This window comes from Sphaerodactylus townsendi, linkage group LG05, assembly GCF_021028975.2.
Source record: "Sphaerodactylus townsendi isolate TG3544 linkage group LG05, MPM_Stown_v2.3, whole genome shotgun sequence".
Lineage (NCBI taxonomy): Eukaryota > Metazoa > Chordata > Lepidosauria > Squamata > Sphaerodactylidae > Sphaerodactylus > Sphaerodactylus townsendi.
In genome coordinates this window covers 23,903,626-23,931,403 of record NC_059429.1, presented here as the reverse complement: position 1 = coordinate 23,931,403, position 27,778 = coordinate 23,903,626, and the positions used below count along the sequence as shown (strand labels likewise).

General features: G+C 44.0%; 1 protein-coding gene across 1 annotated transcript in view; it reads left to right on the top strand.

Annotated features, from left to right (window-relative positions):
- CEP350 (centrosomal protein 350) overlaps nucleotides 1-20,748 on the top strand; it is an 82,853-nt gene extending 62,105 nt beyond the window's left edge. The window contains 11 exon segments of the mRNA XM_048497814.1: nucleotides 219-415; nucleotides 1,490-1,704; nucleotides 3,010-3,154; nucleotides 3,881-4,041; nucleotides 5,207-5,343; nucleotides 6,186-6,268; nucleotides 8,257-10,241; nucleotides 13,731-14,132; nucleotides 14,760-14,906; nucleotides 16,064-16,186; nucleotides 16,696-20,748. Of these exon segments, the coding sequence (XP_048353771.1) occupies nucleotides 219-415; nucleotides 1,490-1,704; nucleotides 3,010-3,154; nucleotides 3,881-4,041; nucleotides 5,207-5,343; nucleotides 6,186-6,268; nucleotides 8,257-10,241; nucleotides 13,731-14,132; nucleotides 14,760-14,906; nucleotides 16,064-16,186; nucleotides 16,696-16,863 (3,763 nt within the window). The 3' untranslated portion in view covers nucleotides 16,864-20,748.
- The last annotated feature ends 7,030 nt before the right edge of the window (nucleotides 20,749-27,778 follow it).

Here is a 27,778-nt window from a genome sequence, read left to right as displayed (position 1 = left end):
TAGAACTTCCCTCTTCTGTCACAGAAACTGTAGGATTGCATGAAAGGTGGTGGATTAACCCCAGTCACATGTCTCTTGCTTGTGTTCAAGGAGTATTTTTTGACAGTAATTAAAAGCATCTGTCATTTCAGTTGTCTTACCTTGAATACTGGTAGGATATCTTTCTGTTACAGCCTTGTCTTGGTGACTGATTTTTTTTTAATGTCTTGCCTTGCCAGGTTCTTAACAAAGCGGGAGCAAAAACTGATGCAGCGGCGCCAGCATGCTGAAGAATTGCTGCAGTGGAAACGCCGGCTGGATGCGGAAGAAGCAGAGATACGCCAGATGGAGAAGCAAGCCTTGGCTGCTTGGGATAAAGAACTGCTTGAAAAGAAAGCAAGCAAAATGGCAGCAGGAGACCAGAACGATCAGAAAGGTAGCAAGAATGAGAGGGAGACTGAGAGAGGGAGAGTAAGGCCGTGGTCACCACTGGGGTGTTAGCTATGTGGAAAGGCCCATGCAATTAAACTTACTCATATTGCTCTTTTTTGTGTATGGTCCATGCGGAATGGGATCACACCACATAGAAATAGCTCCCACAACCATGGGATGGGTGGTGGGCTGGGTTCGAAGGTGTTTTCCTGTAGTTGTGGGTTGTACCTGCTTGGGAATAAATCCTGTCGGTATCAACAGCACTTGTTTCCAAGAAAATACTAGCATGGTGCAATAGTTAAATGCAGTGGACTCTAACCTGGAAAACCAGGTTTTATTTCCCAGCTCCTCCACATGAACCCTCCTGGGTGACCTTGGGCCAGTCACAGTTCCCTCAGAACTCTCTCAGCCCACGCGCAGGCCGGCAATGGCAAACAATTGCCAAATGTCTCTTGCCTTGACAACCCTGTGGAGTCACTATACGTCAGCAGTGACTTGACGACACTTTCCACCAAAAGAGCACTGAAATATGTGAAACTTTTCTCTCCCCTCCCACCCCTAATCTTTGTTACTTCATTCACTGTGTTCATTTGGAAAGTACAGTAAAATATGGTTTCTCCTTCAGTATTGCACTTGGATGAATAAAAGCAAAATACAAAAAATCTTATTATAGTGGTCTGAATCACCCAAACATTGAGACTTCAACAGCCTTATGCTGACATAGCATTTGAATTAACAGGCGGTTAACCTTGTACGTTATATGTGCTAAGTGCTGTCAAGTCATTTTTGACTCACGGCGACCCTATTAATGTTCATTCCTGCCCCCTGTGTTGTGGTTTGAAGAGGAAAAAAATATGCATGAGTATCTGGGGGTGGGAGAATCTCTGCTTTTCAAGGCTGGGACAGTTGGCTTATCGCAGGTGTCATTGTTGTATTCACTTGTGCTATAAACAGTCAATGTATTTTTCATACTTTTATGAGGATCAGATTTAGGAGGGTAAAAGATGAAGAGAGTCATTGCAGATGCACACAGAGGCTGTCCTTCCTTGCCTGAGCTTACTCTGCCATTTCATCTCAGAAACAGCCAGTGAAGAAGATTCTTCGGTGCCGCCTTGTTCTCGCTTGAACAGTGCAAGCTCTGTCCCAGAGGAACTGGGCAATCTAGCTGTTGAGTCTGGGCCATCAAAGGTCTCTGAGGTCCAAGAGCAGCTGGGAAGTCCAGATCACACCACTGTTATGGAAGAAATGGTTTATACGCAGGACATTGAAACTTCTGCCTCACCTGGAAAACTTGTGAGTTCACTTGTTCATCATAGTACTAAAGACTATGCAAACCCAAGGTTTTCCAGTCACCAGTCTAGAAATACGGGGTTGATCTAGGCATTTTGATGTGGTTCTATGTTTTATACAATCATGGATGTAATTATGATGATAGGCATGAGGGTCAACAAGGGAGAAGAGTAAAGGTATTGCATAGAGCAGGGGGCTTTTGGTGCCTGAAAGTGATAAAGAAGGGAAGGTGAAAGGCAGGGAGAGATGTGTCTGCGTGTAAGAGATAAAAGGGGCAAGGCCGTTGTGGGTAAGGATGGGGAGTTTGTGCTGGATCCAGAGGGAAATGTAGCAATCTAAATGAGGCCATTGCCTTAGCAGAGAATGAGAAGGGAATATGAGGAGTGAATGATTTGGGTGGCAAAGTGCTGGATAGATGTGACAGTGGAAGTTTGGAGAAGATAAATTTTCAGCAGTCAAAGAGACAGACCAGAGTGTGAAGCAAAATTTATCCGATGGGGCGGAGAAGAGGGATTGTGTGTTGTTTCCAGTGTTCTAAAGAGACCACTGGCATAGCCTGGGACAGACTGCCCATGGGGACAAAGGTGAGAGAAGAGACAAAGATAAGGCCCAGGTTTAACTCCAAGTTGATGTTAGGCCTTGGAAATAGATATGGAGAGTGTTCAAACAGATCCCACCCTACCTCCTCAGACCCAAGGTGGTAAAATAGCCTAGTAGCCAATTTGTAAAGACATAAACCCTGATCCGGTTACCTAAATTAAAATACAGCATTTTCAATTTAAAAGCATTTAGCTTTAAAAATACAGGTGCTAAAACACACAGAATCAGCCAACTCAGGCAGATCTGCTGTTTCAGCTTTCTTCTAGACTTTTAAATGAGCCAGCATGGTGTAGTGATTCAGAGCGGTGGACTCTAGTCTGGTGAACCACACCTGCACATGAAGACTGCTGAGTTACCGTGGTGTCTGTTGTGGGGAGAGTTTGTAATCTGCTGTGAGACTCCTTACAGTTGAGAAAAGCAGGGTATAAATCCAAATTCTTCTTCTCTTTCTACATTTTATCCAAAACATACCCAAGTAGTCTTGCTGGAACAAAACTTCAGCTCTTCTAAGTGATTCTATTATAACAAATTGCAGGTGAAACTCCTGTCAAAATTCACCGATTTGACTCGTTTTCTGTATGTAGAGATTTATGACCACAGAATGCTTTCCATGATTGTAATTACTGTGTTGAAAGTGAGGCTATGATGCATGCTTTTTTAAAAAGGTGAACACTTTACAGATTACTTTTTCTTTTCCCCTTTGGACAGTCTCCTTCTAAAAGCAGCACATCCTTGTCAAACCAAGGGTCCAGCAAAGGTACCCACAGAACTGGTGGGCAGCAGCATTTACCCGCAAAATCCCAGGAGGTATCCTATAGTTGGTCTGACGAGTCATTATCCATGACCCAGTCAGGTAAGGATTAGACTTCTTGATGAACACCTTGTATTTCTAGCAAGCTCAGAGTGTAGGCAGCCAGCAAAATTTACTCTTCATTCACATTATAAAAACTGTTTGTGGATACTTAAATATTGCCATGAAAGAGGATGTGCATCAATTATTACTGCTTCTTTACTCCATTGTTCTTTCTTTTGGTATGGTGGCAGATGGAGTTGTCTAAGTTATTAACAATTATGTTTACAAAGACAAAGAATTGAGAAAATTAAGAGGTGTTCTCATAGTTGGATAGAAGTCAACAATACATGAGTATTTAAGTTGCACTTTCAGTCCAATCAGGACCCTGCCCTGAGGATGGGCATAGAAAGCAGGAAGAAACAGGAGACGTCAACAAGAGATGGACATATGTAAAGACAGTTCTCAGATTCTGCTGTAGTTGGGGCTGAAGATTAGAAACTTTCGGTGGTGGGTTCAGGGGAAAAAAATAAGAGGTGCCATCACAAGATGTTCTAGGACAGTGGTGGCAAACCTTTGGCACTCCAGATGTTATGCACTACAATTTCCATCAGCCCCTGCCAGCATGGCCAATTGGCCATGCTGGCAGGGGCTGATGGGAATTGTAGTCCATAACATCTGGAGTGCCAAAGGTTCGCCACCACGGTTCTAGGATCAATTGTTCTCAGTCTGATCTTGCAGCATGTAAGGCAGCTACTTTCTCTAAAACCATCAAACTTCCCTTGTCAGAAACCACCTCAGATCAGAGCGACATTGAAAGCCGAATCCGGGCCCTGAAGGATGAGTTACGGAAGAGAAAGTCTGTGGTCTACCAGCTGAAAAAGGAGCAGAAGAAGAGGCACAAGGAGAGGCTGAAAGCCCAGGAGGCCAGCTTGATCAAACAATTAGAGGTAAGAGCCATTTAGAAGAGGCATTAAATGAGAGCCAAACTGTGTTTATAGGGGAAATGTAGCCCGGAGCAAAATCTGAGTTTTCCAATCCCCCCCTCCCCACTCGTATGGGCGGCCGCCCTCCCCCACCATGACCAAACAACAATCATTCAGCAAATTGATGTTCTGCCTCCTCCCCCTGCACGTGACTAAATGGCCGCAGCCCAGAGGGACATTTGACCCCATATGTCCCCTGGGTGGTACGCCCCTGCCCGTATGCAACTTTGTGTGCCTCTTCCTGGGCTATTCCTCAATCACCAACAAGTCTTGTGGGTGGGTTTTTCAGTTTTTATTTTTGTGTTGGAATGGGTAGGGAGGATATAACTAGGTAGGCACTAGAACCCAAGTGGAATATTCTACAACAAAGAAGGTCCATCATGTGGCAGATTAATATGTAATTCTACTTTTATCTTTTGGTGGAACAGAGTATGGTAATGTGTTGGAAATAAAATTCTGCCTTCATGGGTGTCATTTTTGTTAATATTGATTAGCTATTTGCAGAATTACAATTCTTGCTTTAGTCGAAAGCTGAATGAGGATGTATCTCTGTGTTGCATTACTAGCGGCTGCTGATCTTTCCTGCGTTTCTTATCTCTCAGCAGCTCCTTTTGATTTCTCAAAAGCTAATGCTGGAGATTGCTGGGCTCACCTGGGTCTAAGTGTCTCCATCGAGAAGGGGGATTGTGCAAAATCATTCCCTTTCCTAATGTTAGAATATGGACCGAGGCTAAGATCCATCTTTTACAGTTGCTGCTGCTGGCCCCCTCCCGGCCTTTGGATAGGACGCCATAAATTTAATTCATTTAAATTTAATTAATTAATTAATGTGGGTTAATGATGCTGCTGCTTGTGATTTTCAAGGATTGTAACATTTATATCATAATGTATAATTTGTATTTAATTTACTGTTGTATTGTATTTGGATTTGTTGCTGTACACAGCCCAGAGCTCCTTGGGGATTGGGGATTAATTATTATTAAATAATAATAAAGTAGCTGGAAATAAAAACCAAGCAAGACAATATTGTCAAGAATGCTTTTTTCTAAGGGCAGCTAAGCCACCCACAGAGATATACTTTGAAAGAACAGAAACTTATTCCCTCTTGCATCTTTAAAAAATGTATTAGACATATGATGAATTCATCAAGAAGACTGAAGCAGAGCTGAGTCAGGATCTGGAGGCAGCACCTACAGCTAAACCTCAAATTAAAACTCCATCTTCTGTTACGGAGAAGCCAAAGATCAAGCCGCCTCCACTCCACAGGTAAACGGAATGAATGCTTAAAGGTGTTGTTCCTTGGGAGCTAAGCCTGATAAGAACCCATCCCAAACACACACCCCTCTGTGTATGATGGGGAGCAAGACGGCGCCCACCTGTCATGACTGCCCCACCTCCATAACCTTCTTGCACAGGCTGAGATTGCAAAGTTGATACAATTTTTATCTGGGAAATGTATCTATGCACATTGTATTTTATGCGCATAGGATTATTACATTCTCTTGTGTACATCTGGTGGCATCTAAGGTAGGGCAGGCATGCTGGGTAGGTAGAAAGGTAAAGCTCACTCTTGTCCCCTCTCCCCACCATGCATAGAGGAATAGTCATGGGTTGTGTGATCTGCTTCAGCCCTCGGTGTGTGCCATTATTGTAAAAAAGTTCCCACCCTTCCAGAGAGGGAGAAAACATATGACTACAAACTTAGACTTTCCTATGGTCACACTGAGACAGCTGTCAAAAAGTAAGCAAGGGGGAGGGGCGATACACTCTGTCAGACACCCCTTTGTCTAATGCGTAGTGTAGGTATGTTCTGTTGCAAAGCTCTGCCACTTGAGCTGTGGAGGCTTATCTGGTGAACTAGATTAACTTGTGCACTCCAACATACGCCAGCTGGGTGACCTTGGGCTAGTCACAGTTCTTGGGAGCTCTCTCAGCCCCACCCACCTCACAGGGTGTTTGTTGTGAGGGGGGAAGGGAAAGGAGTTTGTAAACCCCTTTGAGTCTCCTGCAGGAGAGAAAAGGGGGATATAAATCCAACTGTTCTTCTTCTCTGTGCTAGTGTCTTTTTGGCATCTGTAATGACTAGTCCTTTACTGATTTTTTAATAGATCTGAGACAACAAAAAGTTGGAAATCACTGACTGATTCTGAACGTTGCAGGGGATCACTGGAGTCCATTGCAGAACATGTCGGTATGTAACTAGGAAAGCAGTTGCAAAAGTGAAGTGCCTCCTGAACCTTTGCACCCTATTAATTTTCAAAGCAAGGCTTGCTCAAGCTAATCATATTCTTTCACTTTCTAGACAGTGACATTTCAAACGTTAATTGTTTAGAGTTAAGACTGATTTTGCAAAATATTGCGCTATATCCTGGCACTCTGCTCCACAAAGGGCAGCGGGTCCTGTCACCACAAGGCATGTCCTACTAAAGCACTGGCAGGACTCAGTTTGTACCAGTGGGGTATTTGTTCCTTTGGGTGAGTAGTATACAGCAACCCCAGCCCCAATATAAAGAAAGAAGCTGTTTCTTTTGCGCTCAGTTTGACTGTCGATCATAAAAATCCCACCCATTTTGCCATCTGTCTGTCATATGAATTATCTAGCATTTCTCCCTTCTTCCTTGTGCCTCTTCATTTTTCTGTACTTTGTTGAGATGCTGTTGCATGACAAAAAAAGCTGCCACTTTCAGGAGTCCATTCCTCCTACTAGAATGGGAAGATTAAGACATCAAGGTGGGATCCACCAGGGAAATGTTAAGGGCAGTTATAGTACTGGCCATTCCCCCGTTGCTCCGTCCCATGGCACTCCAGGTAACATAAGAATGTCACTTTAACTGTTTCTCCTGGGGCTGCCCAATGCCTGGAGAGAACATTTCCCTGTCTCTTTAATAAAGGCTTAATGGGGTGTGCTTCAAGTGATGTTATTTCCTTCCAGGTTGTGAAAATCTTCAGCTTCCCATTTCCACACATTCAGCCTCTGTTAAAGGCTCTGGACATTTTTCTCCCAGCCTGTGGGCAATACTAATTTATCCCCATTTGTCCCTGTGCACCCGCTGCGGCTTTCTGGTTACCGGCTCCTGATAGTTGCCCCACTTAATGTGGCCTGCGTGGCATCTGCTAAAGCCTCTGCAGCAGCTCCCATCTTATGGATTAGGGCCGTGGTGGTGAACCTATGGCACTCCAGATCAGGGGCTGATGGGAATTGTAGTCCATGAACATCTGGAGTGCCATAGGTTCGCCACCACTGGATTAGGGACTCACTGAGGAGAAGAGGAACTCACTATCTTTAGAAACATTTAGGAAATGCTGTCAGACCATTTTATTTGTGAGGACTTCAACTGGGGTTTAAGTTGAAGATTTTTTTTTTGGAGAAGGGGGTGTTATTGGAGTTTTGTACGTTTTTAACTTTGGAATTGGTCTCTGCCTTGATCCACAACAAAAGGGCGGAGGATAAATATTTAAATAAAATAAATAAAAAAAGAGGATCCAGAATTATAAGAATAAAGTTAATTTTTCCAATTACTCGTCATGCTTGTCTCTGACTCTATTTTCCTCTGTTCTGTTGAATTATTGTTCATAGAACAGGGTGCAGCTATAAAAGGGAAGGTATCAGAGGTCACAAATACACCTGTTCTCAAGCATACCTGTCCCCCACTATCAGCAGGCTTTTGACAGGGTGTTTTTAAGATTAGTAGTAGATGTATATGGTAGTGTCGTTACAATATAGGAATATACCAACTATCTATTTAAAAACAAAAGGCCAAAAATGTTACATCAACAGGCCATGGAATAGGCGGGTGCGTGGGGAATAGTGCAGGGTCCCCTACTTCCATTGTGGAGCTTCCTTTGCTTCTGTGAAATTTTTTTGCATTCACTGTGACAACAGAGCAGGACAGGGAATTGTGTGTAAGCAGCCTAAAATAATGAAATGTGAAGTGACACAGGTTGTGGGGGAAACATAGGCAATGTTCCTTTAAGTATTTTGACCCCCATAGGGTTTTTGAAAATGCCTGTGAAAATGTTGATTTAATATTTGCTTGTGGTTGACCCGGTTGTTTGTACTGTTGGTTAAACTTTCTACTATGACATAGTTATTCTTAGCTACTTTAGTGACATTAAACAGCAACTGTGACTTTGAAAAATACTGTAAGTGTTTCAGTTTTCTCTCCTTCTCTCCTGCAGATGCTGTCTTGCGTTCTGAAAGATCTGACTCTTTGTACACCAAGAAATTCATTGAGGCAGAGATTCGGTCAGAGGAGTGTTTTCAGAGTCCATCCCCAGGCCGCAAGGCCCCACAAAAGACTGGAGCAGAATCTGGTGATGCACTGGATGGTTTCCCCCCCTTGGCTGTTCTCAAAGATTTAGGAGACTTGAGCAAAACATCCCATGTGTCGCTGAACACTTTGGAAGATGTGACAAGTTGCGATACTCTTGTTTCCACTAACAGATCTGTGATACAAGAGGAGGTAGAGTCTGTAAAATCAGAAGACTCTGAGCCAGATGGTACTCACAGGCTTTCTGGAAGATCTGATGCTTCTGCTTTGGACGCTGAGCAAAAGAGTTGCCTGCCGGCGCGGTTAAAGGCAGGTGCTGAGACTGGCTGGGCTGTTGCCTGTGTTCAAGATGCAAAGGAGATACCGAAGCGAGAGGAATGTTACAAGGGTGATGAATGTTCTGCATCAGACCAAACCTCTCAGAAGCTGAACAAGACTTTGCTTGCAGAACAGCTACCTGTTTGTGCAGAACCGCTGTATTCTAATGAGTTTGGGAGATCTTCAGCAGGAAAGTATAGGCTAGCCAATGGGATACCTCATACTGAATATTACAAGGATGATTTTGACACCTCTGCGGCCTCTCTTGGAAAAGACTCGAAGTCACAGAGAGAGAAATCGTGGTACACGAAAACTTCGAGGAGCAGATCCTCAAGTATTGGAAGTGACGAGGAAATAAGCGAATGTCTCAGTGACAGAGCTTTGTCTGTAGCTTCCAGCATTCATTCAGAACGATTATTCATCCTGAAATCGCCAACAGAACTGATGAAGAGTAAAGAGCGCAGTGATGTAGAGGGAGAATCAGCTAATGTTGATTCATCCTTTTGGGCTACCTCTTCCAAGACAGAGGAAGAGGAAAATATTCTTCAAGATTTCAGCATTGGTGACAGAGTACTTGTCAGTAATGTCCAACCTGGGACACTGAGATTTAAGGGCCTGACCAGTTTTGCCAAAGGATTTTGGGCCGGTGTTGAATTGGACAAACCCGAAGGAAGGAACAATGGCACTTATGACGGCATTAGATATTTTGATTGTAAAGAAAAACATGGCATTTTTGCTCCTCCGCAAAAAATCTCACGGATTTCAGAGAGTTTGGGTGGCCTCTTGGACACAGAGGAGCGATCTTTCTGCACTACTCAACTAGATCACAACCACAGAGCAGATCAGAAGGACAGAGAGAGTGCTGTGGAAGCAGAAGGGGAGAGTGAGAGGAAAATTGAGAGTGAGAAATGTCTTCAGGATAGATCAGAAAAAGGCGCATGTGCCTTAGAGGGTTCTATAGCAGCTGAAGACTATTTAGAACTCAGTGCCCCGAAAAGCCAAATTATTGATGCTGTTGAAGAAGTGCTTTCTGAAGAAAAGGGTGTTGTAAATTCTCTAAACTCCTCAGCAGAAAACAGCAGGCTCTTGTCTGCCTCCGTTTCAGATGCCCTTAGCAAGTCATCAGCAGTTGCAGTGGGAGGGGCCATGAATGGTATCGTCCCTGAGAAATGGAAGCAACAACAGCCCTCTTGGCAGGAATACACTGAAAAGTCAGAGCACCTTTCCACAGGAGTGCTGGAGAAGTCGGCAACTCCCCTCCTGGACTTGCTCACAAAAGAAAGGAGCCAGTTAGAAGCCCAGCTTAGGCTCCCATCCCCCGAGGAAGAAGAGTCCAAAGAGCAACAGGAAAAAGTGGGCTTGTTGACGGACAGCCTCCTGCAGGCGTTTGTGAAGGACACTGTCAGTCAGCTGCAGCACATCAGAAAAGTCAGGAATGAGAAGATTCAGTTCAGTAATCAAGAACTAGCTGCTGTCCAAGAGCAGAAGTTGGCATCTGCCGACTTGCAGGCCATCTTAAGTTCTCAGTTGGATGATGGAGAAGAAGTGTCCTCTCCGGACTTGTGTCCCAGACCTGTAAGTATCATTTCCTCAGATGGGTCCAGGAATGAACGTTGTGGTGCTGCCTCAGCCATAAAAATGTGTCATTATAATTTGAAGGGGTACATCTACTTGCAGCAACCTCTTGTGATACATTCTGAAATGCTTGGCAGAGTGTATGTGCAAAGATGCAGGCATCCCAAGAGCTGCTTAAGCTCACACAAGGGATCTATGCTAATTTATCACACTTTTTGACTTCTGTGAACTAAGTACATCACTCCTGCCCTGTCACAAACTGTTTTGGGTGTTGTTAGGGAAAGGGGCTGTTGTTAGGGATAGGTCCTTCCATATCTTCATGGTTCTTGGATCTGACCGTTTGGCTTATGTTTAGGTTGGGCCTGCTGGCACCAAAATACTATGTACAGTGGAACCTCGGTTTTCGTTGGTAATCCGTCCAAAAAGAATCGATGAAAACTGAAACCAATGAAAACTGAGGCAAACTTTTCCATAAGAATCAACGTAAATCCAATTAATCCATTCCAGGCACTCCAAAAAACATACCAAAACCACATTTTTTGGTGAATAAACATAGTGTTTAACGCTGAAAACAGTAACAAACAATAACACTAGAACCAGCTTCAGAGCCAGCGGACCAATGTTGCACCAGAAAGCTGTCCAAATAGGTCTGTTTCTGACGCCTCTTTAAGATTTGTCTGAAATGGGGCAAGACATTGTCATTAAACAAGTTGCAGACACGGCCTGCAACAGCTTTGTCTGGGTGATTTTTCTCCACAAACCCCTGCACCTTATGGCAAATCGATGAAAACTGAGGCAAATCGATGGAAACCTAGACAAATTTTTCACTGAAGAAATCGATGAAAACTGAAACCGATGAAAACCAAAGGCAATGAAAACCGAGATTCCACTGTATTTGCTTTCTCTTGTTTTGTTAGCTATTTGATTTCCCACGCTCTCCTGACAAAGTTGGGCTCAGGGTAGTTAACAACATATTCATATAATATATAAAACTATATTTCAAATTTTAATGTAGTTAAAAACCAAACTGGCTAAGATGGCATAGTGAAAATTCCCTCTTTTATTCACCAAAGGACCGGGGGATCATCCTCCCATGGGTAAAAGTTCCCAAGACTAAGTTCTAACAGCAGGGCACATTCACTTCTATTTTTTTTTGAATACTTTTTATTAGGTTAAAATAATTGAACAACATTACAGGAGGATATATCGAAAGAAGAAAAATAGCAACATATTTCTTATTTCTCCATATACATTCTTTCTTAACTCCTAAATCAGTTAAAATTAAAATAACTTTGTACGTGTCTCTAACTGAGACTCTGCATAGTCCTTTCTTTTTTCTTTTATTTAAAAGCTGAGTCAATTCAGCTTCCATGGCGTGCTTCCGGGTCGGTAGTTGTCTGTAACTTCCTTCCTTCACTTCCGGGGTTGTCTTCTGGGAATTTCCCCCCTTTTTTTCTATGTAGTTCTTATTTATCTCATATAAACAAATATAGAGAAGTAAAGGAAACACAAAGTCAGTGACTTATAAACTTCAATCAATAGGAATTCACCTTGATATCGGATCTTTTTACTGAAACCATATTACTTCACCCAGTGTTATATATTCTAATTGATCTATAATCAATTAGTTGTACTTCTAATCCCTTGTCCTCTTTTTACTATTACAGTTTAGACGCTATCTAATTTTTACCTATGTTTACAACTATGTCCAACTTCTAGTAGGGTCCAGCAAAGAAGGTCCATTGAACTATTGCTGCCCTCAGCCACAGGCCTGGTGGAACATGTCGATCTTACAAGCCTTGTGGAACTGAGCCAAGCCCCACAGGGCGTGGGTCTCATTCGACAGAGAGTTCCACCAGGCTAGGGCCAGAGAAGCCCTGCCTTTGGTCGAGGACACAATAATCAGACAGACAGAAACTGTAGCTGAATTTTAAAGTCAAAAGACTGCATGTTAGAAAACAAACTGAAAACAACATTGATTAGATTTCAAAACACAAGAAAGTGTTATTGGCACTAGCTGTGCCTGAAAAGGTAACAGCCAAACAATCTGCTAAACAGTTTTGTCATGTTGCAAACGCTCACGCTGCTTAAAGCAACAAATCAAAGCATACTTTAGCATCAGAAGTGCTCACAATCTAAATCAAAAGCAACTGGATAATATTGTGAAAACCCGCAAACTCAAGCTACCATGTAGCAGTGTTGCAGTGCCTCTGTAAAAGCCACCATCTAAGCGCACGCGCGCACACGCACACACACCCAGCTTGCTTCAGAAACCTTCACAGGCTTGGAGCATAAACCCAAGGTAGAAAGCCTGCTCAACGGAGCGTGTCAATTTCTACAGAAAAAAAATAAACAGGGTCTCGTATTTCACATCAACACAATGTTATAATAAACCTCCCAGTTTTTCAGATAGTGACACAAGTTCCAAAATATGCCTCTTGAATCATAGTACAGAGATAAAAGATCCACCAACCTGGGGCTAGAGCCAAAAAAAGCCCTGGGTCTGGTTGAAGACAGGCCAGGGACCACCAGTAGGTTGTTTCCAGATGAGTGCAGCGCTCTTTGGGTCATATATTGGGAAAGGCGGTCCAGTGGTCCCCAGGTCTTTGCACAAGAGCAAAGGCACTTCTGCTACACTGTGTGATAATAGATTATCCTTTGAATTTATGCAAATGATTCCTGTGAACTGAAAAAGTCAGTTCCTGTAGTCTACAGGTCCAGCTTATATTTCCGTTGCTTCTTTTGACTCATTTAATTCTACTACAGCAGTAGCTGTGTGGACTCTGTCTGCATGCTTGTGCTCCAGGCTACATGCTACTACTGTCACCTTCCCCAGTGTAATTGCTCTACATACAAAACATCTGAAAGGGGTTAGCTGAAATGTGGATTTGCTTTCCCTTTCTGTGTGTGGCAATGAGCCCATCACCCTCTGAGCTGGTGAGAACTACCCAGTTAGATGACCTTGTAGGCTCAGAGGAGAAGGACCCTTCACTATAAGTTCCCAACGGCAATTCTCTGATTTCATAATAAACACATTTAAGGGATGAATAATCAAACGCTGCTCTTCTTCAGCTTCCTTTACTGTTAAAATGCGGGGTGATGTTGCCTAGCATCACAGGGGGAATCCCCGCCATGCTCTGGTTGGCTGGAAGGCTCCACATCACTCCCCATGGCGGGAAAATAAATCTAGATTCAACCCCCAAACATCCCCACCGATCTGGAATTGGCGCATGTTTTTTTAAAAGGTGCACTTCCATACAGGTTCTTAAAAAACACGTGATAAGGGGGAGAGGGAGCGCCAGAACCAGATATTCGGCAGCTAAGCAGTGGGGAGATCTTGATGAAACCTTGATATTTTGCATGAGTATCATGCGATTAATTGACCGTGGGGATTTCGCCACAGTCTGTAGAACTCTGGTAATAAATGAAGTGCAGTGCCTACCACATACCCTCTCCAAAACAATAACCTTATTTTTTCTTATTGCACAGGAGAGCCCCGTCTTTGGTGCCAGTGGGCAGGAAGAGCTTGCTAAGAGGCTGGCAGAGTTGGAACTTAGCCGGGAATTCCTGAGTGTGTTAGGAGATGACCAAGACTGGTTTGATGAGGACTTTGGCTTGAGTACCCGTAAACTCCCTCCAAAGCAAGCTGAAGAGTCGGCAGTGTTGCCCAAGATAGAGCCTCCCAAAGTGCCGCCCAAGCCATGTGAAGAGCCTTTAGCTGTCCCACACACCGCAGAGGAGGTGGAGGTCTTGGTGTACGAGGCAGCCGAGGAACTGTGGAAGTTCAAAGAACTGGGGCATGATCTTCAGGCTGCTGGTTTCCCCAGAGATCTAAGCGATTCCCTTAAAGATGACGATATTGAAGCCATCAGCAAACAAATCTATAAACAGGTACAGCTTTGGGACCATTCTTCCCATCCACTAGATCAGGGGTCTGCAACCTGCGGCCCTCCAGATGTTCATGGACTACAATTCCCATCAGCCCCTGCCAGCATGGCTAAATGACCATAATGTCAGGGGCTGATGGGGTTTGTAGTCCATGAACACCTGGAGAGCCGCAGGTTGCAGACCCCTGCCCTAGATCAAGGGTTCTGAATCTGTGTATCTTTTGGAAGAAAACCGAGCTTGAAGCATTCCCAGACCCAGCAGAGGCTGACACCATGATTATGCTGTGTTCACTATCCAGGGCTTTGGGGACAAGCAGATGTAGTGGCTAGGAACAGTTAATATGCTTTCATGCCGAGAGGAACAAGATTTCATGCCCAGAGGAACAAGATTCTTGGAAAACCGGAGACCACTCTGTTGACACCCTGTATAGGTTGCACTGGTAGGTGGGTTGGGCCAGTCTCACAAAAGTGAGTGTGAAAGAGCATGAGAGAGGTTTTTGATAGGTTAGAAAGGCCCTATAATAATAATCGCAGTGCAGACTGAATTGCAACCTCTGGTCTGCCTGGTGAATAGTTCTATTGTAAATTTAATCAAAAACTAACTTAATACTTCTAACTTTTATTTACCAAGGCTGTGTTTGACTTAACAAGAGAGATTTTTGGAGAAATCTTTGCAGAAGATCCAAATTTGAACCAACCTGTATGGATGAAACCCTGCAGGATCACTTCTACTTACTTCCGCCGGGTGAAAGATCCAAACAACCTTGAGGAAATCAAGGTAGGAGTGAAACTGCTAACTTGATTAGTGACTCGTAATATGTTCTGTGGAGGTGAGAGTTATCTTGAGTTCAAGGCAGAGTTTGAGGTTTATCCCCAAAAACGGTCTTTGATGGTGTCTGCAACAGGGATTCCCCAAACCCCAGCCCCAACTCGGTTTCTTCTTTTGTTGATGTGTAAAACTGGCTTACTGATGATTTGCCTATTATAGATGAAGTACATTTTGTGTTAGAAAATCCTGACTGATCTTGTTGAAACATGTTAGGTGGCAGCCTATCTTGTCCTTTACTTTCCTTCTTGTAGGCAAAGTGCATAGGGCTAGCCAGCCTGTTCTGTGTCCCAGGGTCTTCTCACAGATGGAAAGAGCAGAATAACTTCACTAATAGGAGTGGCCATCATGAGAAAGGCCTTTCCCATCCTGAGCAAAAATATTCTTGCATCTACTATGTTTCCAGCATACGTTAGGAGTCCCCTCCCCCTATATCAGTGATGGCGAACCTTTGGCACTCCAGATGTTATGGACTACAATTCCCATCAACCCCTGCCAGCATGGCCAATTGGTCATGCTGGCAGGGGCTGATGGGAATTGCAGTCCATAACATCTGGAGTGCCAAAGGTTCACCACCACGGCCCTATATTGTTGCCAACCTGACAGGACTGTGGTGCCAGGGGAAGGGGGTGGCCCTTTAGTCTGTTTTTTTCTAATATTTAGGGAAGTAACAAAAATGTTTTTGGTCAGTCTTCTCTAATGATAATGTAAAAAAACTTATGTTAATTGTTAACTCCTGCAGTTTTACTACCTAGTTATTTTGTTATTAAATTGGCCCAGCCCAGTATTCCACGTTCTTTGTATTTAGTTTTTTTAAATTAAGAACTATTCAAAGTCTTCTAGTAACTTATTGCCACCTCCTGGGATGAATATTCATAGTAATTAGAATGTTATTATTTTCATTTACTCTGGAAGTGGATGTTGTTTTCTCAGAAGGATCAGGAAATATTATTTGGGAATGTATAAGCTATTTGATTGCACTGTCCTGTATTCAGAAATATATGTTTCCTTAAATGGAGATCTTCCATCTAAAAGCTTCCTTCAGAGCGCATGGTGTGAATAGAAAGCACTCCCTTCTAATAATTCTGTGTTTGTCTGCTGTACTTTAGAGCTTCATAGCAGCTGAAGTGCTAAAGCTGTTAAATTTGAAAAAGGAGCCAAACAACAAAATGGACTGGCAGAAAATGATCAAATTTGGACGTAAAAAACGTGACAGAGTGGATCACATACTGGTCAGTAGATTTAACAACAGACTGCATTTGATGTTCAGAAATCAGGACCTGAAGTGTTGGATAGGTCTGAAGGCAAAAAATGTGGAATTCATTGCTTATAATTGTCAGTAATCTGCCCCTCTGTGCTTTTCCATTGGTCAGCCCCATCCAAAGCCCTCAGTGGTGGGACGTGGTGCTGCTGTGGCACTGCCCCACTGCCTCCAGGAGGGCTTTTCGGAGAGCAAAAAATGCAAAGAAACCCCTTTGATGCTGGAAAGCCCTCCATAGGGCTTACAGGACTTAAGACACCCAAAGGGTGACGTACGTCTGAAGGCTGGGGGGCCACACTCCTCCCCCTAAACCCCAGATGGGAGCCAGCTAATGTCGGCTCCAGCCCTGGAAGCACCCCAGCCCCCCACCCCCCACCCCCATGCAAGAATATGTGCCAAGAAACATCTATTTAACTACATAACTACATCTATTTAACTACAGTGATTTTTCCCCGCTGCTCTCCCTCCTAATATTTTTAGGTGCAGGAACTGCATGAAGAGGAAGCTCAGTGGGTGAATTATGATGAGGACGAGCTATATGTGAAGATGCAACTGGCAGATGGGATTTTTGAGGCCTTAATCAGAGAGACGATTGATGTCCTTCACCAGATCAATGAGAAACAGGAGAGATTGCTGCCCATGTCATAGCAATGCTGCTGCTAGAGCATAACATGATCTTAAACATGGCTGAGAAGAGAGAACACGACGTGACGTCTCCCCATCTCATCTTCAATTTTAGAGACTTCACCCTGAATGTGTTCCAAAGAGGTTCCTCCCCCCGCCCCCCGGCAAAACCCCCGGTTGATTATTTAACAGTTTTGTTTACAGGCACTGAAATATGCATTTCAGATTCATTTTGTTACCTGAGCTAACCCGTATAAAATTCACTGTCAGCAGTAGAAACTGAGGTCACCTAGTAAACATTGTTCTGTATTTAATTTCTGATTTTATCTAGTTTTGGCTGTAAGTGGCAACTTTGTTAGCCAACATAATGTTTTATCCCGCACAGGTCTCCTCCCCCAATGTTGCATATAGCTCCCAGTTTTGTCCTATTTTTCCACTCATTTTCATCTTTGGCTTAAAAGTGCAGACCTGGAGAATGTTACTGGATTAATGCAAGGGAAGCTGGGGACGGAGGGTGGGGATCTTGCTCGTACTGCCTCTGGGCAGAGTGAAAAGCAGGCACTAGAGTGAATCTGAGGCACATGGTCCTACTTTCCCAGTGTTTCAGTTCTTCTCCTAGAGAACCTCCATCGGCCCTGAAACAAATGCGCACTTAGGATTTCTCAGGCCTTTGACAGGCAGGAGTTGGTCCTGGTAGGCCTTTGATCCCGTTCCTTCTTCTCTTTCTTCCCACCTGGGGTAACATGTCAGCAGAGCCATGACTTGAACTTGTTAGGGCTAGGAGTGTGTGTACCAAAGAGAGCATGACTCGAATTTTGTTTTGTATGCATGCAGTATACCTTTTTAACTTATTTTATAACTTGTATGTTAGAAGTACAAGTCTAGTACTACACTGGCTGCACTATCTGAAAATGCCACAGTCTGAGAAGGGTGGCTGCATTAGGACCATCACTGTGTGATCATAGAGAGTTACAAGGTTTGTGGGGAAAGACTCCATCTCCAGGAGAGAAAGGGGGAGGCTGTGGAGTCATGCGTGTTTTCAAAAGAGTGGCATGGGAGACACAGATGTGTAGAGAGAGCACCTGAAATGAATTGTAGACACCTTTTGTCCCCAGTATTTCCCACTGGATGGTTTTTCAGTTAGGACGCAGCCGCCGTCAGTCACGATGTGGAGAAGGCCGAGCAGACTGCAAGAGAACACGGCAAATCTAGGCTTGAATGCTGATGCCTTAATTTGAAATCTGGTTTACTTGACATGACCTGTGGAGCCACAGCAGTTTCCGAATAACATGTTCTTAGTTTGGAAACTCGCTTCAAACTCCAGCGTGGGAGGAAGCACTCCAGAGGCCGTGTGGCCCAGGCGATGTTTGTGGGAAGAGTTGTGCCCTTTTCCCACCCATCTCCTTGAGGTCCTTGGGACTTCCAACTCAGCTTACCTCTGCCAATAGTCCTTTCCAAGCCTCTTCTTTTGAGACTTTTCTGGGATTAGTTTGCCTTTTTTTGTATTTTGACATACTACCACGGTAGCTTCTCACAATATAGGAGCAGCACAGAGAACACTACCAAATTAAAATAATCTCTAATGTGGCATTGCTACTATCTCATGCGTCGGCTTGTCATGTCTGGAAAAGCTAAAGGATGAAAGACAGAGAAGAATTAAATGCTTCTAAGAACACCCAGCACATCGACCTGGGAACGTTTTTCCCCTCACTGTGTCAGAGCTAGGTGCCAACCACGTCTTTCCTTTTATTTTTAAATGAATCTGGTGGAGCAGATTGTTGCTGCTGCTGCTGCGAATTAAGAGTATCTCTTCATGCTGAATCTCATGCATGTTTTAAATTCCTAAAGAAGAGCTGCTTTCTAAAAAAAATATACAACAGGCATAATGCCTTTTATGACAGTGTCTTAGATTTTAATAAACCTGGGCTAGCTGTGGTTGTGAGCAGCCTGGATAAACTTGCTTGAATCAGAAGAATATCCATGCACTGGGAGCAACCTCTTAAGCAGGTAACTGTACAAATAGTGCATTGCCATTCCCGAGGTTACCAGAAACAATAGCAATAGCAATTTTCAAGTGAGCAGACTGTTGCTATCACCTTGAGCGTAAAATTCTGTAGAATTGCTGTCTCATTCTGTTGAGGCATAGAAAGTGCTGGAGAGATCTTCCTGGCAAAGCTGCTATTTCCAGCTGATCTGAACAAGCGCAACATTGGCAGTCAGTTGAAGCCTTCACAGCCTATGTAGAAATAAATTGTTGTACGGGCACTGGGTTATTGTCATTGCAGGCTGTACAGTGCAGACATCAGATAGGGATATTCTTCTAATCCATTTTGCAGACACAGGGTATGAACACATGTTGTGAGAATGCCTTTAGCTCCACCCTCAGAGCCGTTTCTCATGTTTGCATCTATGTGGAAATGTTTGGCATATGTAAATTGGTCAACGTATGCCTGGGTTGCACAGAGATTGGTTAGCTCCGTTGTAAGAGCTTGCTTGCTAGCGAATGAGACGCCTGTCACATTTTCAGAATACTTTTCACATCTGTGCAGACATGGGAATGGCCATCCTCTACTTAACAAGTAAGAAAGTGGACTTTAACCTGGAATCTCTTGGAGACCTGAGGCTTAGCCTATTTGCATCCTGAAGCACAGTGGATTGTTGAAGCAGCACACAAGAGTCCTACATTTAAACAGGTGTTAAGACAGCTGTACTCTTGTGACTGTTAATTCACACTGGAGAAGAACATTGGGGGGGGGGGGGCACACAGTCATTTTAAACCTGAAAGTGAGAAACTATTTACCGCCCAGTAAGATTATTTGTGCCACCGTTGTTCTTCCGGTTCCAGAAAAGGACCGTCAGTGCAATGTATACAAAAGAAGCGGATGATGCAAATACCCAAAGCAGCAATTCTCCTTAGAGAATTGTTTCCGATCTACAGATTTAGCACAGAGTCCCCCAAGAACATTTACTGGCCTGGACTCCTTTTAAATTAGTAGGTTTTAGAAACACAACTGTGCTCTTGTACAGTTCCCAGTTATTTCGATGGAAGCTTGACCAGTTAAGGTTCTCGATGGATTGTGCCAGGTGGACATTGGAATGCTGTTACCTTTCAGGAAGCAACAGAATAGCATCATGGTTTGTGACCTGTCGGGTTGGCAGAGGGTGGGAGGCAACCCAGTGTGTTTTCTTGGATCCTCTTTGAAAACGTGGCCTTAGCATTTTTGCAATACTTGAAGGAAAGTGTGAATTCGCAAAAAGAATTCCGTAGCATAGCGTTCAGAGACCATTGAAGTAACTGCACCGCAGACTTTTTTCAAATCAGTTTTGCTACCTTAAGAGACTCGATTGCTTATTTTCCAGCGGCAAAAACAGTTGACACTTATGAAATGTTCTTTGTAAATGGTAGGATTTTTTAATTGTTTACAAAAAAGCTTAACATTGATAAGCAAGACTCTTGACAAACTTATTTGAATTCTAACATAATAGAAATGCAAAAAAGAGAGACAAAAGTTGAAAAGTTGTACTGTAGTACACCCAAATAATTAGGACTTTTTCCTTGATTTCTTTTTTTGCAGAGACTTTTGATACACATTTGCAAAGCTGTTTTGAGGAGACCCTGTCTCCATGTGTACTGTATTGTGCAGAGACTCAGTTGCTCACCATGTGTGTACGTGTGTGTGTGTATGTGTGAGAATAACTTTGTCAGACTGGTTTCCTGGCCAATTTCAGCCGATAGTCGCACACCCCTGTGTAGCACGGCTCATTAGATTACAGGGTGTAAGGTTTTCTTGTAATTATGATCTGTAAAATAACCAGGGTAGGCCCTGTGTACACCAGTGTAAATATCTTTGTTAATTTGAGATGTACTTTAAGATAATAAAATCTGTAAATAAATTGATTTATAAATTATCCAAGTACCTCAGTGTCCTTGACATCAAATGTCACGGCTCATATAGTGTTGATTCTGTGCATGAATCCTGCTTTCATCCATCTTTTAGAAAATGTTCTCCAAGTTCAGAATGCTGCATACCATGAAAATGGGGGGCCAAGTCTAGCTAGTCTAGCAGTGACGTAGGTATAGATTTGGGGGGCGAGGCCATGCCCCCACCTGCCTCTGGGGGCATGGCTACGCCTCCACAAGCCCCATCCCCAGCCTAAGTGCATATAAAAGCAGCTCTCCGAGGCAAGGGATGGCAGACTCCCATGACCCGCCCGACCCGCCTCCCCCACCGGCTGGGCTCCCAGCTGGCAGCCGGCAGTCCCTTTTCTCTCCCCTCCAGGTAGAGGGGTAGCTAGGGAAAATGGAGCTCAGTGCAAAATGTGAGGTTTGCGCGCGCACACCCCCTCCCCCATGGGCGACTGCTGTGATGCTGGAATCCACCCCCAAACAGCATCACTTTCAATGGTGTTTAAATTAGGGAGCCCAGATTCTCCTTTTAAATCCACTTTAAAGGGAGAATCTGAGGTCCCCAGATAAAACAATATTGAAAGTGATGCTGTTTTGGGGTAGATTATCCCCCACCCTGAAACAAGATCACTTTCAATGTTTAAACTGGGGACCTCAGATTCTCCCTTTGAATCCATGCCGAAGGGGGTGGATTTAAAAAGAATCTGGGAAAATTTGGGGGGTGCCTGCTGTCAGGGGTACAGTTGTCAAGCTAGCAGCACCAAACTTTCAGGGTATCTTTGGGAGACTCTCCTGATGATACCACCCAGGTTTGGTGAAGTTTGGTTCAGGGGGTCCAAAATTATGGACTCTCAAAGGTGAAGCCCCCATCTCCTATTAGCTCCCATTGGAAACAATGGGGGATGGAGGCACCCGCTTTGGGAGTCCATAACTTTGTACCCCCTGGACCAGCCTTCACCAAACCGGGGTGGTATCAGCAGCAGACTATCCTGATGATACCACCTAGGTTTAGTGAAGTTTGATTCAGGGGGTCCAAAGGTATGGACCCTCAAATGAGTAGACCCATCTATTAGCTTCCATTGGAAACAATGGGGGATGGGGCACCCCTTTTGGGGGTCCATAACTTTGGACCCCCTGAACCAAACTTCACCAAACTTGGCTGGTATCATCAGGAGCATCACCTGACGATAGCCTAAAAACTGTGCCCCCTGCAGGCCAAAAACCGAAAAAACACTTTAAAAATACAAAAACCCACAAACGGGGGGCGGAGCTTCAGACATGCAATGGGGGGGGGTCTGAACCCGAGAACCCCCCACCTACGTCCTTGTAGTCTAGTATCCTGTTCCCAAGAGCAGTCAGCCAAGTGCCTCTGGATACTAAGTAGGAGGACATGAAAGTCACAGACATATCCTTGACATGCAGTATCTTCAGGTACACTGCACCAAAACAAAAGAGGTTCTGCTTGGCTGTCATAGTCAATAGATTTTTTTCTTTGCTTTTTCAAACTGCCTTTAAACAGTCGGTTGCAATGAAGTAAAACTTCCCAGTCTGAAGCTATTGGTCAGTTTAATTGATTAACAGAGACAACGTTCAGTAAGTGTAGCTAGCCACTAGAGACATTGCAAAATAAACACGAGTTATGAAGGAAGCGGCTTCAAGACTGAGGCCACGCTGTCTTTCCCAGTTAAATTTTGTGGTTGCTCCTGGGCAATTTGGGCATGACTAAAACATTGTTCCTTATAGCCAAGAAGCAGCCAAAGAGTGCCAGCCACAGATGCAGGTGAAACATCAGGAGAAAATGCTACTGGAACATAGCCATACAACCCAGAAAACCCACAACACCCTAGTGATTCTGGCTGTGAAAGCCTTCAACAATAACACCCAAACAATTATGTGAAGTATCACAATCAAGGATTCATGAGGATATGTCTTTCCTCCTTGTTTGGCTAGAATGAGATCGCCAGGCAAGGGGGATCCACAAATGTACACATTCTATTTGTCTTTGTTCATCAAGCCCAAGAAGGTACTGAACCTCAGTCCACCATTAGGTGGACAATTTTATCACCCAGGAAGGGCTTTCTAGGCTTCCTATTATTGAGGAAGCAACAAAAATGGTCATGAAGTTCCTTTTTGACCAGGTATTTTGAACACTTTAAGCGGGTATTCCCAACATGGAGTCCAGAGGCATCATTGGCATCTGACAGCAACTTTCCTGGTGCTCACCGAGTGTTTTTAGAAGGTGATGCTTTGCCCAGCAGGCTTTCTGATTGGACATCTGATTGGCTGTGCAGATTTGCTTCAGCCGCCGCCGCCACCACAACGCAAGGATTTTTACTATGCAACTGACAGTAAACTATGCATAAGCAAGAAAAATATTTTCAAACAATTCATTTTAAAAGGCATCCTGCTGAACAGAGCTTCTGCCTGAAATATTGAAGTTATGCATTAGAGTTATGTGTTACCTCACTCGTTGACGTTTTGTGGGTGGCTCCATCTCTTTGGCAGCCATTTTGTGGGTGGCTCCATCTCCTTTGGCAGCCATTTTGTGTTTGTACATACCACCCTGCGTCAGAATTCCAAAGGGGACCTCAGCTGCCAAACGTTTGGGGACCCCTACTAAAAAGGGTAAATGCCATAGCATGCTTTTCCCCACTCCTGTCCTTTCTATTTAATTTAGTCTATAAGCATCATGAGCGGTGAAAGGAATAGTGCAAACATTCGTGCCTCCCTGACCAGGTAAGTGATTTGTGAGCAAAATGTGGCTACCTGGATCCCTTTGGAGGGCTTTGAGCAGCAGGTAGACCAGTTAACAGGTCCCTCTCCTTCTTGCATCCAAACATAGCTGTGCCTTCCCTCAACATCCGAAGATGGCTAAGCAGAGAAAGAGTACCACCTTACAGGTTTCGTTTTAGAGACTTCCAGGTAAGAAAACACATTTTGTATTTTGCTATGACTATCTAGACCAGTGGTTCTCAACCTTCCTAATGCCGCAACCATTTAATACAGTTCCTCATGTTGTGGTGACCCCCAACCCTAACATTGATCCATTTTACAGATGGAGAACACTGATGCAGAGAGTCTTAGGCGACCCCTGTGAAAGGGTCCTTTGACCCCCAAAGGGATCGCGATCCACAAGTTGAGAACCTCTGATTTAGACAGCAGAAGTTGCATCTTAAGTGCCAGAGCTTCAACAGTTGCCCTGATTCTGACTTCTCTCCCTGCCTCTTTCCTGCCAGCAGCCTTTCCATCTTCATTGTAGGTGTAGAAAGGAGAAGAGATACATGTAAAGGCTGCCTTTAAAAGAGACCAGAATTCATGAAGGGATGAGCAGGGAAAGGTTTCAGGTTAAAAAGAGAAGGGGTCCATACTTACTTGAGCACAGCCATAAAACCCGCAACACTCTAGTGATTCCAGCTGTGAAAGCCTACAATAATACTGGTTCTGGTGGGTTTTCCTGGCTGTGTGGCCGTGATCTGGCCATGGCCACACAGCCTGGAAAACCCACCAGAACCAGTTGAATCCGGCTATGAAAGCCTTCGACAATGCCTTCGATAATATATCACATGTGTGTTTTATGCTGCCAAGTTGCTTCCAATTTATAGTGACCCTATGAATGAATGATGTTCCAATTATTCTAACATTAACAGCCTTGCTCAAGTCTTGCAAACTGAAGTCAGTGGCCTCCTTATTGAGTCTATCTCATGTTGGGTCTTCCTCTTTTCCTGCTGCCTTGAACATGTCCAAGCTTTGTTGTCATTTCCAATTAGTCATTATGTGACTGCTTATTCATTTTAGTTTCTAGGGACAGATTTGATCTGTAACCCACACATTTCTTCTTTTGACAGTCATTGGTATCCATAAAATTCTTCTTCAACACCACTTTTAAAAAGAATAAATTTTCTTCCTGCCAGTTTTCTTTATTATCCAACTTTCACATCCAGACCTAGTAATGAAGATCATTTCAGAAGATAGCTGTACTGGTCTGCAGTGGAACAATGAGATTCCGACAAAGGCAGCTTTAACTATCGAAAACTTGTACCCCCAAAAGTGTATGGCCTCTAAGATTCTACTGGATTCATATCTAGATATTGGATGCCAAAGGCAGTAGCATACCTAAGGAGGATCAGAGGGGGCAGACACCCCAGGTACCACTTTCAAGTATCATGTGGGGGTGCATTCAGCCACCCTTTCACCCCCACCCAGCAGTCTTCACTCACCTGGCCCGCCCGCTGCCTCACCCAGCCCACTTGCTATTTTATTTAATCCACTCACCTGGCCTGGCCACCACTTGGCCTGGCCCACTCACCTAGCCCACTTGTTGCTTTCTGCCTTGCCCAACCCGCCCATCGCTGCCTCGCCTAGCCCACCCACTCCTCACTTGGTCTTGCTGACCTGCAGGCAGGAAAGAGGTTGAAGGCACTGGGGGCACAGTTTTTTGAGGGGAGGACACTATTGGAGGGGCAATTTCAGGACTTGCCCTGGGAGCCATTTTCTGATGGTATTCCACTGGTGAAAGAGCAAGATATAAATTCAATAAAATAATAACATAAAATAAGAATATCATATTAAAGATTATCCTGATCTTGGTCTTCAGTGACACTTCCTTACACTTCAGAATCTTTTCTAGCTCTTTCATGGCTGCCCTTCCCAGTCTCAATCTCCTGATTTTTTGATTGCAGTCTCCCTTTTGGTTGATGATTGAGCCAAAGAATAGATAATCTTTAGCCATTTCATCATTGTCAGCCTTAAAATTGTGTAATTCCTCAGTAGTCATTACTTTTCATGTTTGGCTGTAATCCTACTTCAGCCTTCATCAGTAGTTGTTTCTAGTCTTCCCTATTTTCTGCCAGCACTGCAGTATCGTCTACATATATCAAATTGTTCCTTCCTTCAATCTTCCATCTGCCTCCATCTAAATCTAATCCAGTTTTCCTTACAATAATTGTGACTCAAAGCTGCTGACAATGGTGGGTAGGTGACCATTTTGGGACTTGATTAGATCTCCATCCATTGTGAAGAAGATTCTGAGAAAAGTGGATTATTGTTCTGTACATATCTGGTGTTACTGTCATCATGGGAGGAGTTTTTGGAGGTTCACACAAAATAACCTTAATTAATATGCCTCTGAGTTCTCATGGTATCCATGCTACTTCCTCTTGAAAACACACCATGAAATTCATGCCTTAAGAGAGACTGACCAATATCAGGCAGATGGATTGATCCAAGCTCTGACTTTGCTAAGATCAGAGGATCTTAGGGTGCAAAAAGACACACCGCTCAGTATCGGGAGCTACAGGGTTATGACAGTGTGCTTTCCCTTCTGGCCCCCTCTGACCAGCCCAGTGACTCTGAGGAGAATGTGAAGAGGGCTCAGGGAGGGCCCACCATCTGAAAACATTCTGGCAGAACCGCAGCCCCGGCAGAGCCTGTAAGAGAGAAAAGCTGCTTTGCTGGATCAACTGGTCTGCTAGGCGCAAGGCCTGTGTGGCAACTCACTGTCTCTTGTGCTCGGCTCCAGTTCTTTGGTTCTGATCTGCATTCTCAAATCACATGATCCAAGTCTAAAAAAAATACCTAACCCAGCCTGCCTGCAGAGCACAGGACACATTCCAAGCACTAGAAAATTTGCACCTTTAATTAATAAATGTTCTTTCTGTACAACTCATAAAGATACACACGTTCTCTCAGTCATGGTCTTGGCAGCCCCATAAATGATCTCATTACCAAGGTTGATTGACACTTCCCCTATAAAAGGACTTGAGGGATTCCACGATCCACGATGGCAATGGAAAGAACCAGCTGGATTCTGACGACAGGAGCATTTGGCAGCCGGTGTGTTTTTGTCACTCCAATTGCAACCTTGAACCTGCCCACTTTTTCCAGTGAGATCTCATGAGTAGGATTCCCAGTGCTTTCTTAACTGGAAAAGTGAGGCTGACCATCCTGGAGTGTGGAAAAGTGCTTTCCAAATCTAGGCCTGGTAATTTTCAAACCAATTAAGGGAGTTTTTGGGATAATGAGAGAGAACATGGAGGCTTTAAAGTACATGGAGACTTTAATTGCCATAATTCATCTGTTCGTCTTTTGTTCCATCTTCTCATCTTTTAACAACCGCCCAAACACTTTTAAATTGCCGAGTGCATTTAGAGAGGATTCTCAAAACGACTGCCCAAGCGTGTGTTTGCTTGTTCTGTGCTGTCCACTGATTGTGCAAACTCTTTTATTCAACAGTTGAAAGTAAGCCTGAGAATTTTCAAAGAATATCAGGACCTATAGAATTTCAGGCTTTTCCTGTCAACTCTACTGGGACCTCATTTACTGAGTGGCTCATGTTAGATTTGGTGGCAGCAGCTTCACTGACTGGGGCTTCCACCTTGGCTAGGAAGAAATGCTAAAAGGCATCTGTTAAGATTCCTTCCTCCTCACAGCTCAGCAGTGATTGACAAAGGGCATCATTGAGTTTGAAATGAGGCTGAGTTTTTTGCTAGCGAAAAACCGGCTGACCTTCCAAATGCAACGATTAGACCACGAGTTCTCCTTTTGCCCAACCGGGTGCAAACGGCTTCCTATGCTCTCAATCACCAATGTAATTCCATTGATTACTTATGAGTATCTCTGTGTTCTTGGTCCTTTTGTCTCTGTGTTCTTGGTCCTTTTGTCAAGCCAGCCAGGGTCTTTTGTAAGGCAGAAATCATAATCACAATCACATCTGTGCCTAGCCAGTGTGGTGTAGTGGCTGAGAGTGGTGGATTCTAATCTAGAGAGCCAGGCTTGATTCTGCAAATCCTCCACGTGAGTAGCAGACTCTAATCTAGTGAACTGGATTTGTTCCTCTGCCCTTGCACATGAAGCCTGCTGGGTGACCTTGGGCAAGTCTGTGTTCACTGCTGTTTCTAAGACACAGGCTGTGCAACATGCAGAACTGCCCATTTCTCCTCTCTCCACAAGGTTTGACAGTTTCTGTCTGCAATACTGGAATGTCCCAGTATGTACATTAGGCATACTCCGTTCATTTGAGATGCTGCTGCAGGA